The 15192-nt window shown below is 34.4% G+C and overlaps 1 protein-coding gene across 1 annotated transcript in view; it reads right to left on the reverse strand.

Moving 5' to 3' along the window:
* Positions 1 to 5559: 5559 nt before the first annotated feature.
* ABCD2 (ATP binding cassette subfamily D member 2) overlaps positions 5560 to 15192 on the reverse strand; it is a 58685-nt gene continuing 49052 nt past the window's right edge. The window contains exons 9-10 of the mRNA XM_066258113.1: positions 12851 to 12976; positions 5560 to 7310 (exon numbers count right to left, since the gene is read on the reverse strand). Of these exons, the coding sequence (XP_066114210.1) occupies positions 7091 to 7310; positions 12851 to 12976 (346 nt within the window). The 3' untranslated portion in view covers positions 5560 to 7090. The remainder of the gene's footprint in view (positions 7311 to 12850; positions 12977 to 15192) is intronic.

A 15192-nucleotide genomic window follows, 5' to 3' on the forward strand; every position in this document is an offset into this window, starting at 1 on the left:
TGAATAAATGAATTAATGAATGAATGAATGGGGATGATGGGTACACAAATAAATAATAAAAGGTAGCATGGGATTTATGTAATGATAGGGTCTCCAATAAAGGCTCTGTAAGCATGAACAACGAAAACACTACATACAACCAGAAAGAATTTAGAATATTCTTAAAGCTAAATAGGATTTTGATAGATGAATATAGTATAGCAAGGACATTTCTGACTGAGAAAGTAAAATGGAAGGAGAAAAAGGAAACGGAACACCTGTCTTATACAGCCAAGGGAATGAGGAGCAGAGAGGTGGAGGCAGGGCCGGGCAAGACAACTTTTCGGAAGCAGAGGCAACAAACTGAGGCCAGACCATGGTGGGCCTGGAGGAAAGTTTTAATTAAAAATAATTCTTCTGGCAAAAAGTTTTAGACATTTCTCCAAATAAGATATACAACTGCCAACCAGCATATGAAAAGATGCTGAACATCACTAATTATCACAGAAATGCAAAGCAAAACCAAATGTGATACTACCTCACTAGGTGGCTACTATAAAAAAAGCAGCCCAGAAAGTATCAAGGAGTGATGAGCATGTAGAGAAATTGGAACTCTATGCACTGTTGGTGGGATTGTAAAATGGTGAGTCACTATGGAAAACAGTACGGAGTTTCCTTAAAAAATAAAAAAATGAAATTACCATATGATCCAGCAATCCCACTTCTGAGTTTATACCCCCCCAAAATTAAAGCAAGGTCTTGAAGAGATATTTGTACATCCATGTTTATAGAAGCACTACTTATAATAGCCAAAAAAGTGGAAGCAACCCATTCTATCAACAGAATAGATAAATAAAACATGGTATATACATACAATTAAATATTATTCTGCCTTAAAAAGGAAAGAAACCCTATTGCATGCCACAAATAAGGGTAAATCTTGATGACATTATGCTAAGTGAAATAAGCAAATCCTGTGTGGTTTCACTTAGATGAGGTAGCGAATGTGGTTAAATTCATAGAGGCAAAAATAAAATAATAATTACGGCTGAGGAGCAGGAAATAAGAGGAGTTGTTCAATGGGCATAGAGGTTAGATCTATAAGGTGAAAAGGTCCTGGCAATCTGTGTCACAACAATACGAATGAACTTAACACGACTGAACCATATACTTGAAAATGCTTAAGAAGGTCAATTTAATGTGTTTATCACAATAAAAAATTCTTTAGTTACTTAAGTTCTCAAAATTATTATGCTTTTTTTGTATTAAACTTCAAAAAGGTCATGTGTGTGTTTGTGAATATGTGTTAGGTTGCTGGAAAATATGTATCTGCTTGGATCTACATTAACCTCATTTCTCTAAACCCCACCTATATGGATCTCGAAAACTTGTCCCATATTGAGCAACAAGCTAGCCTGACCAAGGAGACTTTGACACTTGCTTCATCAATTTTTGTCACTCTTAAATTATCATTATCAGCATGTTGCAAAAGGTCTTATATTATCTCTCCAATAGGATGTCATCTGATTATAATATCTTTTTGCTTTATCTCTAATTAAGTGTTACGACGTTTCTAGTGTAAACTTTTTCAGTTTTATACATTTATATAATGTCTAGGTTGAATAGATTTCAATCATTATGTTTAATATATTCAATGTGTTAAAATTAAATATTTAATATATAAGCTTGCCTCCTAACTTTTGTGGATTAAATAAACTATAATTAAAAGATACTGCCAAGCAAATATTATTTAGTGTTTATTTCATTGCTTCATTATTGCATATTCTATTTTACAGGTATTAAATTTCATATGAACAAACAAGGTGAATAGTTAATCACCTTATCTTTTACATTGGGTCACAAGTACTGAGATAGAGCATATAATTTTAAATGTGTTTAACTTTGGAAGCCTTGTATATTCACTTTTATATTGATTAATTTTTTTCTTGCTTTTTTAGAACTTTCCTACTGTAGTGATCCGCATTTTGTGTTAACACAACAGAGATACTTTTCATTGTACAAAACTGGTTCACTTTACACTATCTGAACTTGAGAAGCTGATGTCTCTCAGGTTTCAAGACAACATGCTAATGTATGGGAGCACCTACTGGCGAAGGATGATACAGTCCTACAGGCTGATTTTATTGGACTTTGTAAATTAGACCAAGTTGGAGGGCATGAGAACTATGAAGCCCTTAATTGTATAGTCAAGGGAATCTTGCTTCCAGAATATGCTTTTGCTTAAATATTACAACAGAGTGGTCTAAGTCAGGAAGTACAAGAATTGAGACTACCCTACGAAACAAATTTGTCATTTAGATGAGATCATAAGATCTAATAGGAATACAGTTGTTTAGTATTGATGATATACTAAAATGTTTCATGAGGGCTGAGACCAGGCCTCTCTTGTTTGAACATTTCTTCTCCTTCCTCCCTCCCTCCCTTCCTCCCTCCCTCTCTCCCTCCCTCCCTCCTTTCCTTCCTTCCTTCTCTCTTCTCCCTCCCTCCTTCCTTCCTCCCTTCCTTTCTTCTTTCTTTCCTTCTTTAATTCAGAGGAGGGGAGACAGAGACAAACTCCCACATGTACCCCAATTGGGATCCACCTGGCAAGCCCACTAGGGGGGGTGATACTCTGCCCATCTAGGGCCTTGCTCTGTTGCTCAGCAACTGAGCTCTTCTTAGCGCCTGAGGTGGAGGCCATGGAGCCATCCTCAGTGTCCAGGGCCAACTTGCTCCAATTGAGCCATGGCTGCAGGAGTAGAAAAAAGAGAAAGAGGGAGAGAGAGAGAGAAGTGAGAGGGGGAAGGGTGGAGAAGAACATAAGCGTTTCTCCTGTGTTCCCTGGCCAGGAATCAAACTCAGGACACCTATATGCCGACTGATACTCTACCACTGAGCTAACCGGCCAGGGCCCATTTCTTTCTTAAAATATGAAAATTTGCTTTTTGTTTTCTTCCTATAGAACCACATCCAACATTTACAATAAAAACAATGAAATATATTACTTGTGTAATGTTTAGAGTAATTTCTTTTCTAGATGAGAAAAACACATCTGTTTAGTTAACCAGAAATTTTGAACCAGTTTAAAATATACTATAACTTACAACTTTATAGTTAAAGACAATAATAATGAAACTGACCTAAACTAAGTATAAGGAAATTGGTAGGGAGTTGCATAGGCTTTGTAATAAAATATTACAGGTTAAAATTTCAGCTTTATAACTTCATAGCTGAATGAGGTTGGATGAATTACTTAATGTTTCTGTCTTGACTTTCCTCTCATTGCATATGCAATGCTTTGTGCCTACTTGGTAAATAATAGATAGTAGCTATTGAGTGCTTCTCTGACTGAGGGTACTCATTTCCCTAATTTTCAATGGACTGTATGCTTCTTAGTACACAGACCATATTTTATTTATTCCTAGAACCTGGCACAGTGAATGGCATAGGTTGATACTGAATAAATAAGTGTGTGTTTAATTAATAAAGAAAATAAATATTTCAGCAACTCCTTGGTGACTATTGTGCATAGCAATACACAAGGTTGTGCACCACTCAAACTGTAACTGAAGTGTATGTGGACAGATAGCTGACAGAGTCATTTAAAATATAGACATAGGGCATTTTCAACCACTGGAATTCCTTTGATTAATCAAGTTTTTTTTAGGATGATTAAGAAATTCACAGAGAATGCTGAGCTCACATAATTGTATAGGGGAATGAAGACCATATTATAATATATTCACACATAGACACATTGTAGTTTAGCTACATAGTGATTTTTACCATTAAGAACATTTTTCTCATTTGCTTTAACACAATTCCTGCTTATAAGTGTAGATACCTGGTTTTGAAAATTTCAGATTAGAAACTGTAAAACAGTTTTTGTACTTGGTTATCAGAAAAGGCACCAACAATGAAGAAGGGATTTGCTTTTAATAAAAATATTTTACACATCCATCTGAAAATTCTCATGTGGCAAACAGAGCAAGCCCAACTCTATAACATATATGACATACCTAAACGTATATCAGCAGAACCGTAACTACCCTGGGTTATGTGAAAGTACGTGTTTCTAAATGAGGATAATTTTTGCCTATAAAGTATTCAAGAATCTTTTTCAATCAATGGTTTAATAGTCATGATCATTTCCTGCACATATCAGAAGTATGTAACATTCTCTGGATTTGTGTTCCAGAGTGTAACAAATTTTTCTAGGCTTATAGAATAAAAGAACTATTCCAAAGAGATTTTAATAGTCTAGCCTATTGCCAAATATGAAACTATACTTGGAACCAAAGTCACAAATAAAAAACTAACATGTCATTTATACCTTCACTAACAGAAAAATTTGACATGAAAACCAAATCAAGGGAAAACCAATCCCACTGTAAAAAATGTAAACCTGGGTCGAATTTCAAGATATCATTCTCCTTGAGATTACTGGATAGGAATTTTTACACAATATCTTGTTTACAGGAACGCATACTATTTTATACTCATTCTTGGCATAACACTACATGCTGTAGAAATATAATGCAACATTTTCAAAGATGCAACTTATTTTCCAAGTTTAAAACGTTAACCCAAAAATGCACATTAAAAAAACCAAGCTTCATAAACTTGTAGCTTTCATAGACAAACAAAAACAAAGCAAAGCAAACAAAAACAGAAGTCAAATAGATAATATAAGTTAAAAGTAATTTGAAAATTGTAATATTTTTTCTTTTTCCTTTCCTCATCTGTCTGTTCCTTGTCATATTTAAAAATGGCTATTTAGTTTCTCAATCTTGTTCACATTTTTTTATAAAATATAAGAATAACAAAATATGGTATATAGTACATAAATAGAAATTGAAATCACAGATATCTTTTCCCTCCAAATTAGAGGGTGTTGTTGGTCCTGGAAGAAAATTCAGAAAATAAATAGGCACAAAAAAGTTCATGGAAAACATGTTCCTATTATACTTTAACTTTTAAATTATAGTGTGTGTAGTTTTTAGTACAAAATGTTAAACATCCTTGAATCCTTGAGTTTATAGTGTTATAAATAATGTACCTTATTTACTTTAGCTCATTGGTAGGATATATTAAATAAGGGCTAATTACAAATCTAATATTTGTTTTGGCATTCTTTTCAAAGTTTCAAAGCACAATATATTGAGTCCTAAGTATTTTATTTTTCAGCTTATCAAATTTAAGACGCGAAATTTTGCACATGCTTCAAATGAGGACTTTTCATTTTCCTCTTACACTGTTAAAAGTTAATTTAAGATTCTTGCCTCAGATTTTTCCCATCAGCAGTATAAAATGAATAACTGCTAACATAGAAATGATCATTAGTGGATAATTTTTATTAAGTTTTGGTTGCAAACATTTTTTATACCTCTGACACCTGCCTCACTTTTCTAAAGGATGTAGTAGTAGCTGATAACTATACTAGAGGAAAAACTTAAGCAGATGTACTTATTATGATTTTATATTGCATTCCTACATATAAGGTAGTTACATTTATTCATAGTTAAAATTGCCTTAGTTTGCATGGCAGAACTGAAAATGTCATGATGTTTTTCTACGATCATTATGAATGACTTCCAGGTACCCTACCACCAGAACTGTCTGAGAATCATTGACTTAATAATTATTGTTCTTGTGTCTAAATGTGCAAATAAAATTCTAAACCACTCACAACTGATCATTCCCATTTTTTTCTAGCTTATCAACATAGATAGTAGGAGATGAAAATGCCAATCCTGGCTTTTGTACTTTAAACTCCAGGGCACATGGATAGTTAACATTTATTTCATACTACTATTCTATACAGAGTCTTTCTCATTATGTTCAATAAATATTAAATTTACCTATAACACAATTAATTCTGCTTCTGATTGCTGTCTGTGAATGTAAATTAATATTATGAGTGCATAGTTGCTGAATGATTTGCTAATTTTCTGGCTCATTTTAAACCACAGAGCAATGACTTTTCCACTTTGTAAATTTAGAATTCAAGGATAATATATTATATAATGGAAATTCCACTAGAACCAGGAAATCAGGAGAACTTAGTTTGGTTCCTGGATCTGTTTTTAAATCAATTGCATGATTAAGGCAAGTCTGAATGTCAATTTTTTCACAGCAAACTAGAAAAAATACTAACTGTCTCAAAGGATTGCCACAAGGATGAACATAAAATGATGTGAAAGTTGTAAACTATAAAGTTCTATTCTCCTGTATGTTATTATTATTGTGATTTAGAGAATCCCTATATTTGAGTATAATATTGCTATTTTAAAGATGTAGTGGACTCCTCCTTTGTGCACAAAAACAAGCGAAGTATTTCTGGAAAGAAGTTGCAATAGATAATGCTGCCAAGTAACAGCTGAGACCAATATTGCTTGGATACTCCTTTTCTGTATTGGCAATTCTCTTTAAAATGAAAGAGTTTATTAACAAGTATATAAAGAGTTTCATTAAAACTAATTTTGTATGTGCCTGCATTAAGACACTAAAAAATCTAAAATTAAAAAATATGGCATTTTATACACATATAGCCATGCTTCTTCCTTTAACCACTGCCATTAAAATAATTTTTTTCATATTGAAATTATTTATCAAACTGTCAGTTACTTTATATACAGATTTAGTTGACTATTAGCAATGATGAAACTGAATTCTAGCTATTAAACCTAATAACCATAACTATAGACTGAAATGTTACTCAAACTTCTAATCTTATGCAACTAATTTCAACCCAAATGCTGCTCTTAAGATGTTGTTTTGTTCTGAAGATAACTCTCATGTTTGTTAAGAACTTCAGACACATCACATATACACAGTAGATTGGGTATTCATCATGAATTCACCTAGAAAATCCTGTTTTACAGGTGAATTAGGCTTTCACCAGGAATTAGTACCAGCCATAATGACTAATCTTACATAATGCATTTTTAAATTTTCTTCTGAAAAGTTAGGTCATATATTCCCTTGATCTTATAAAATATTTCTTGCTGCTTTTTATATTCTGTGCTTAATTTAATGCAGTGCATGCACTATAACAGAGTGTCTCAGAGCTTTTAGCTAAAAATTAACCCTTACAACACATCAAAACAAATTAGGTTGTTTCATCTTCATTTTTGATTGTTTTCAGCACTGAGTCTTCACCTAAAATTTTACATAGTTCATTGAGTCTCTGCTGCATTTTGGGAATTCCAGCTAGCTGAGATTCCAGCTTTTGTTTTTCTTCACTCAGTGTTAAACGGATCGCAGTATCCAATTGTTCAAAGCGCCAACCTCCTTCTCCATCAAACTGTAATAAATGCGTGTGGTATTTCCTGTATAATCGGAGTGAAATGATATTATTAGCAATAATTTGAAGAGGTATTTTCATTATAGGTCTATCATTCTAATTTATTTCCAAAGTTAAACTTTAAGTAAGGTGGCCATTTTACATTTGATTGTCAAGAATCCCTCAAGAAGTTAAATTTTGTGATTTTTTTTTTACTCTAAAAGTCATTAATCTTTAGGAAATATTATTATTTGTGTTAAATTTATTACATATACTGAATGTACTGTATATGAATTGTAACACACTGTTGCATCTACTTAATTTATTTTTATAACCCAGTACAGCTCCTGAATAAATATCAAAGCACACTTAGAATGGGTATAAGGAAAGGAAGCTGAGGGGAAAAAGTAAACATTTCAAAGTTTATAGAGAAGAAACTTAAAAAAAGAAAGAAAGAAAGAAAATACAATACCAATTCATTAATATATCATCTATTGGAATGAGTTATTCTACATAAGTAAACACTACTCAATAATTAAAGTTTTGAAACCTCAAAAAAATAAACTTTGATAGAAATCTTTTAAAAATACTTCTGCCTCCATATAATTTAATCTTTTTTCTCATGGCTCAGGTTCATAACTAGGCACTTCAGAGAGGTATAGAGATGATTTTATTAATGAGAGAGCGGACAGCTCATCCTCTCCTGAAGGCAGGTTGCGGTCCCCACCAGCCAGAGACTGGTGGGGAAGTGTGGACAGAGTGATGCTGGCACAGGGCTGAGCCACAGAGCTTCACGCTGAAGCGGCTCCTGGTCTTATGTGTGCTCAGTGTTTCTGTCTTTCCCTTATAGTTATCATTTCTTATTCCCCTCTAAGCTCTCATCTGTCATTATTTACTATAATCAGTGGGGGCTTATTTTAGTAGTTTTTATGTTTTTTTTAATTAATATGATTCACATACCATAAATTCATCTTTGAAATGCTTATTTTTCCCCCTCAGCTTCCTTTCCTTATACCCATTTTAAGTGTGCTTTGATATTTATTCAGGAGCTGTCACATACCTGGACAACTATTGTAGAAGAGTATTTGAATATTAAAGTCTCTTCTCATTTGTTAATAACAGTGCTAATTGTTGTTAATACTGCTGTTGAGTTTACATTGTTGAAATATCATGTTATGCTAACATCACCACTATCCAATACCAGAATATTTTCTTCATCCCCAAAATAAACCCCATGCCTTTTAGCAGACCTCCCCTGTTTCCTCTTCTGCTCAGTGTCTGCCAATCACCTATCTCCTTTCTCTTTATGGATTTGCCTATTCTGGACATTTCATATACCTGGAATCACATAAGGTGTGCCTTTTTGTGACTGGCTTCTTTTACTTACTTTACTTCTTTTACTCCAAGTTTATCTAGTTGAAGCATGTATTAGTACTTCAATAATTTTTAAGGCTGAAAAATATTCCATTGTATAATATTATACATTTTTGTGTATCTATTCATCATTTAATGGATAGTTGAGTTTCACCCATTTTGGTTGGATGGTTTTAACATGTTGTGAGATGAGAAAACTAAGTTAGGTTGAGCTATGTCTAAAAAACTAAAATCACTCTTAAGTTGAAGGCTGAAGTTCATGTTTTTGATATTATGTGAAAGGGATTAATAATTTTTTTCATTTACTTTTGAGCATCTATTATAATTAGGTTTTTTAGTTTTCAAAAATTTGACCTCCCAACAGGTAGGAACTCACAAAAACTAAATTGAAAACAATGTATTTCTATGTCAAGGCCAAAAAATGTGGAAATGCTGCTATTAAAATCTGAAAGCTAACAACAAAAGTAATGAAAAAAACAAAAGAAGGATTGCAATACAAGAAAGAGAAATAATGGCAAAAATATCATTCTGTTTATTTCACTCTCAACTTTTCATTAGGCCTTCCTAACCTTGGATCTACAGCCAGGAGCAATTTTAGAATGTGGTACTTTAGATTGTTGTCAACTCCCATCTTCAATGTATTAAGAAATGTTTGGCTCATTATTCCAGTCCTACAATATTATTTGATTTTCACATGGAAGAAAGAAATTGTATAGATGCTTCCTGACCCGAGAATCAAGGCCATGTTCTATGATGGGCTAACATAAACACTTTAGGAGTTTAAAAGAAACCACTATATTAACTGAGGCTCATGTCGGAAATAATCAGCAGACTTCCTGAACAAATAGGATAAAGCACAGGAAAGTAGTAATTAAAAAGCTATAATTTTATTTAGGAATCAAATAATTTAATAAGCCTCTAAAATTTTTGACTACTTTGGAAACCATTATTGAGATTAATCTTTACAAATAAAAATTGTCCATTTTTTGTTATGGGAAAAATATAACACATCCTTTCCGTCTTCTGAAATTTTTTCAGGGAAAATAAGAATTTCATCTAGGGTGAAAGGAATCAGAAATGACAGATTTGTACAACATAAATTGACTACACTAACTACCATATTTTTCACTCCATAAGATGTACTTTTTCCCCCAAAAGTGGAGGGGAAAATACCACTGCGTCTTATAGAGCGAATGTTCTTTTAAAAAAAAAATTTTTTTTAACTGCTGTGGGTTCCTGGACAACTAGAAGAGTATTTGAATATTAAAGTCTCTTCTCATTTGTTAATAACAGTGCTAATTGTTGTTAATACTGCTGTTGAGTTTAGATTGTTGAAATATCATTGTGGTATATTTTATTAAATATTTTAACACACCATTTGGTTCAGAATATTTTTTTCTTATTTTCCTCCTTAAAACCCTAGGTGCATTGGCCCTGGCCGGTTGGCTCAGTGGTAGAGTGTTGGCCTGGTGTGCAGAAGTCCAGGTTCGATTCCTGGCCAGGGCACACAGGAGAAGTGCCCATCTGCTTCTCTACCCCTCCCCCTCTCCTTCCTCTCTGTCTCTTTCTTCCCCTCCTGCAGTCAAGGCTCCATTGGAGCAAAGTTGGCCCAGGCGCTGAGGATGGCTCCATGGCCTCTGCCTCAGGCGCTAGAATGGCTCTGGTCGCAACAGAGCGACACCCCAGATGGGCAGAGCATCGCCCCCTGGTGGGCGTGCCGGGTGGATCCTGGTCGGGCACATGCGGGAGTCTGTCTGACTGCCTCCCTGTTTCCAACTTCAGAAAAATACAAAAAACAAAACAAAAACGAAAACAAAAAAACCCTAGGTGAGTCTTATGGAGCGAAAAATACGGTAATTCATAACCAGCACTAAAATGACAATAGTTTTATGAGTAAATGAACTGTGGGTAGCTGCAATTAAAAACATGTTTTTCCTGTCAAAAGGTAAAAAAATTTACATATTTTGTTATTTCCTTAAAAATTATTTGTCTACTATGCACCTATTAAAGTGGGCAAAATCTAGAACACTGACAATACAAATGCTGACGAGGCTGTGGAGCAACAGGAAATCTCTTTCGACATGACTGGGGATGCAAAATGTACATCACTTGGACAGATAGTTTTGCAGTTTCTTACAAACTAAACACATCTTACCATACAATCCAGCAACTGCACTCCTTGACATGACCATATGTTCACACAAAAACCTGCATGTGAATGTTTATAGCAGCATTTTCCATAATTGCCAAAATTTGGAACCAACCACGATGTCCTTCAGTAAGTGAATAAATAAATAAACTGTAAATCCTAACAATGGAGCACTAATCGGTGCTAAAAAGAGCTATCAAGCTAAGGCAAGGGGAAGTGTAAATGCACATTACTAAGTAAAAGAGACCAACTAAAAAGGCTACATACTGTGTGATTCCAGCTATATGACATTCTGGAAAAGGCAAAAACTATGGAGACATTAAAGATCAGTGGTTTCTAAGAGTCAGAGGAAGGAAATGAGAAATAGAGCACAGAGGATTTTTAGAACAATGAAAATATTCTGTATTATACCACAATGTTGTATACATATAACTATAAATTGGTTCAAACCCATACAATGTACAACACCGAGAGTAACTGAAAGTAAACTATGGTCTTTGGTGAAAAAGATGTGTCAATATAGTTTCATTGGTTGTAACAAGTGTACTACTCTGGTCAGGAAGGCTGACATGGGGGAGGTTATGTGTGTATAGGAGCAAAGAGTATATGGGATATTTTTGTACCTTTCTCTCAATTTTGCTGTGAACCTAAAACTGCTCTAAAACACAAAGTCTTAATTGAGAAAAATGGTTGACTGCTCCCAATGCCTCTTTAGGCTAACTTGAATAAGGAACTGATAGACAGGACAGCATAACAAATCCACTGATAGACATCAGAAAACACCAGTCTAAGAGATAACTCTGTATTATCCCATCATGTGATCAATTAGGAAGCATGTCTGTAAATGACGTGGCCATATCAGAGAGGGTTCAAGAATTTTTCTGACCTGTTTCTGTCAGCCCTGATTCTGTAAAATTGGAGTAACTGGACCAGATTCTGTAAAACTGAAATAAATGGACTACTATTCTCCTTAGGGTTGTTATGAGGCTTAAAGAAAATGAGCCCAGAACAAAATAAGTGCTGAGTCTGCAAGAGCAACTGTTATGATGATGAGTCAATGGAAAAGTAACGGAATGGTAACAATGGTGTCATTTTTAAAAAATGAGACATCCCAATATGTTTTTATGAGATATTATTTATGAAACATTTTCAATCATTTTCCTTAAAACAAAACAGAAAAAAAAAGCTTTTGTTCTGTGTTTCCCTTCAACTTTATCATTTGGGCAATATCAATTTAGGTATTTTCCTGGATTTTGAAGAACAAATTAAAAAGATGATGTAAAACCATAAAATACAGGAGTGGGCAAAAGTGGGTGTACAGTTGTTTGGGTAGAAAAAGACTTACAGGTTTTGCTTATTACAGTGGCTTTATTAACTCAAAAAAAATAAACTGGCCTGACCAGGCGGTGGCACAGTGGATAGAGCGTTGGACTGGGATGCCGAGGGCCCAGGTTTGAGACCCCGAGGTCGCCAGGTTGAGCCCGGGCTCATCTGGTTTGAACAAAAGCTCACCAGCTTGGACCCAAGGTCGCTGGCTCAAGAAAGGGGTCACTCGGTCTGCTGAAGGCCCAAGGTCACGGCACATATGAGAAAGCAATCAATGAACAACTAAGGTGTCGCAATGAAAAACTGATGATTGATGCTTCTCATCTCTCTTCATTCCTGTCTGTCTGTCCCTGTCTATCCCTTTCTCTGACTCTCTGTCTCTGTAAAAAAACCAAAAAACCTAAATAAACTGTTTCACATTCTCATAACTGTAAACCTACTTTTGCCACCCCTGGATATTCTTTCCTAGTACATGCGGTGGAATTATGAATATTTTCAGTTTTAAAAAAATCACCAAATTTTTCTACTTCCTTTCAGGATTATTGGAATGCGATGACAGTTTTCAAATAGCAGGTCAATGCTAGACTTGGGGTATCTAAACTACTAGTGTCAACAAAAATACATGTAGAAAAATAAGTGAAATGTCCTATGCTCTCTAGTGAAAAGTTTAGAAAAGTTATTCTTTAAAAAACATAGGGAAAAACCACCTATCATAAATTTGCATTGGAAACACTTACCAAAGAGAAGGCCTGTGTGTTATAGACAATAAGGAAATTCCAGCCCCCTTTGCAGCCTGAAATATCTTCCCTTCCACATCAATGCTGACGGCACTGGTGCACTCATCCAGCAATGCATATTTTGGTCTTTAAAAAAATAAACACAAATAAATGAATGCTTTTCCTATTTGAATGATAAGTATTTGACCAATATGAGTTGCAATGTTAACTTTTAAAGTTAACAAGAATATGATATCCATCTTAAATTTTAAGTAGATTTTCTGAAGCCTGCTCACAATACAATAAGCTTTGTGATTATGCAGATGAGTGAATCATAAACATGAGGCAAGGGAAGAGGAGGCAGGTCAGGGAGTGCATTTTCTGCATAAGGCAGATTCATTCTTGGTGACAAGGTTCTAACCAATTAAATAAAAAATAAATTACAGTAGCTAATTATCAAACAAGCCACAGCCCTGTAAGACGAGATTTACTAAGAAGATAATTTATCAGCAATGTGATTACCTAATCATTCACTATTAGTGGATTCTCCTTGCTATAAGATTCTGCCAAACTAAGTATTCCTAATCTGCTAAATTTAGAGTAGGTATTGAACTCGGTAACATTGTGACCATGCTTCACAATCAAATTCTTAGGGGGAAAATATCAGTAAATGTTTTTCTGATTGTACTCAACAATTTTGTGTTTTCTAGGTTCATTTTTTACACTGGAAATGATTTTCTACTACTATCAGAAACCTATAACTTGCAACCATTTTCTTCTGTTTATTCTTGTCCTTTCATTTTACATCCTACTCTTTCTTTTTCCTTCACCTGTCTTCCTTCAAGCCTGTCTGGACATTAGATATATATCTGTACTCAGATACATGATTTATCTTTGTTAATAGGTCCGAGGGTCAACCCATACACTGGCATTTATTATTTATTTCAGGACTGAAAATCAGTATCAAGTATTTACCAGGACAATTTTTTCTACGAAGATATTCCGCTTTTTAAAAATAAGCAACAATGACAAGATAAAAATGGAAACCAGTAGTAATTCCTTATCCAGCATAAATAATTACTACTTAGCACTGTAAATTGCTTTTCCATGATGGACTTGCTTTTCAATAAGATTCTGTTACTTATTTGCAAGGGGGGAGAGCGGCAGAGAGTAGTCAAGGCTAGTAGCTACAGGAGTCAAAGGCAAAGCGGAACTCCTACTCAACTTTAATAACCGCTCTCCATGCAAAGAACTAAAAGATCACTGCAGGTCCCCGTGTCATCAACAGATGCAATTTCCCTGCTTGGCTTTTGGTTACTGTTTTGGTTTAAGTATTAAGTATTACTTCTTTGTCTTAGAGTTGATCACTGTTTTATGGATAATTTTTTTTAAGTGGGAGAGAGGGAAAAGAAAAGGAAATATAAGAGAGAGGGTTGGCTTCTAGTTATAAAATAAGTCATGAGGATGTAATGTATAAGGAGTAAAGTAGGAAGCATTGTAATAAATATGTATGTTGACAGATGGTTTCTAAGCTTATGTTGTCATCACCTGTAAGGTATATAAATGTTGAATCACTGTGTTATGCACCCGAAACTAATATAATACTGTATGTCAATTATAATTGTAAAATAAATTAATTTTTTAAAAGAATAAAATTATTTCAACATAAGAGAGATAGGTTTTAGATAAAATTATTTTTTTTTTTGGAAATCTCTCCAGTAGTTATGTTTTGTATTTTATTTTTCAGAGTGCTTTGAGCTGCGCAGAGAAGAAATGGCATTTTAGAATTAGAGAAAAAGTATATATCTATTCTCTGTTGTCATAGCAACCCCTAGTCCAGCAGAGGTAAGAGAAATTGCACACTTTCATTTCCTTGGCATGGCTGGTGTGTGTGTGTGTGTGTGTGTGTGTGTGTGTGTGTACTTAAACATAGTAAGCAATAGCAGGGATCTGGAACTGATATAACTAAGTAAAATATTAGAAAATATGGTTTCTCAGATTATTTCTTTTTCTTTTGCCAAGTCATCAAAAGAGTGAGCCCTGCAGAAGATCTAGTCTATCCCCGCTAAAACAGGATTATCTTCATCATTCTTTTTTTTTTTTAAGAATCATTTAAAATTTATTTTATTTTATTTACAGAGACAGAGAGAGAGAGTCAGGGAGAGGGATAGATAGGGACAGACAGACAGGAACGAAGAGAGATGAGAAGCATCACTCATCAGTTTTTCCTTGCAAGATCTTAGTTGTTCATTGACTGCTTTCTCATATGTGCCTTGACTGCGGGCCTTCAGCAGACCGAGTAACCCCTTGCGCAAGCCAGCGACCTCGGGTCCAAGCTGGTGAGCTTTGCTCAAACCAGATGA

The sequence above is a fragment of the Saccopteryx bilineata genome, chromosome 2 (genome assembly GCF_036850765.1).
Source record: "Saccopteryx bilineata isolate mSacBil1 chromosome 2, mSacBil1_pri_phased_curated, whole genome shotgun sequence".
Lineage (NCBI taxonomy): Eukaryota > Metazoa > Chordata > Mammalia > Chiroptera > Emballonuridae > Saccopteryx > Saccopteryx bilineata.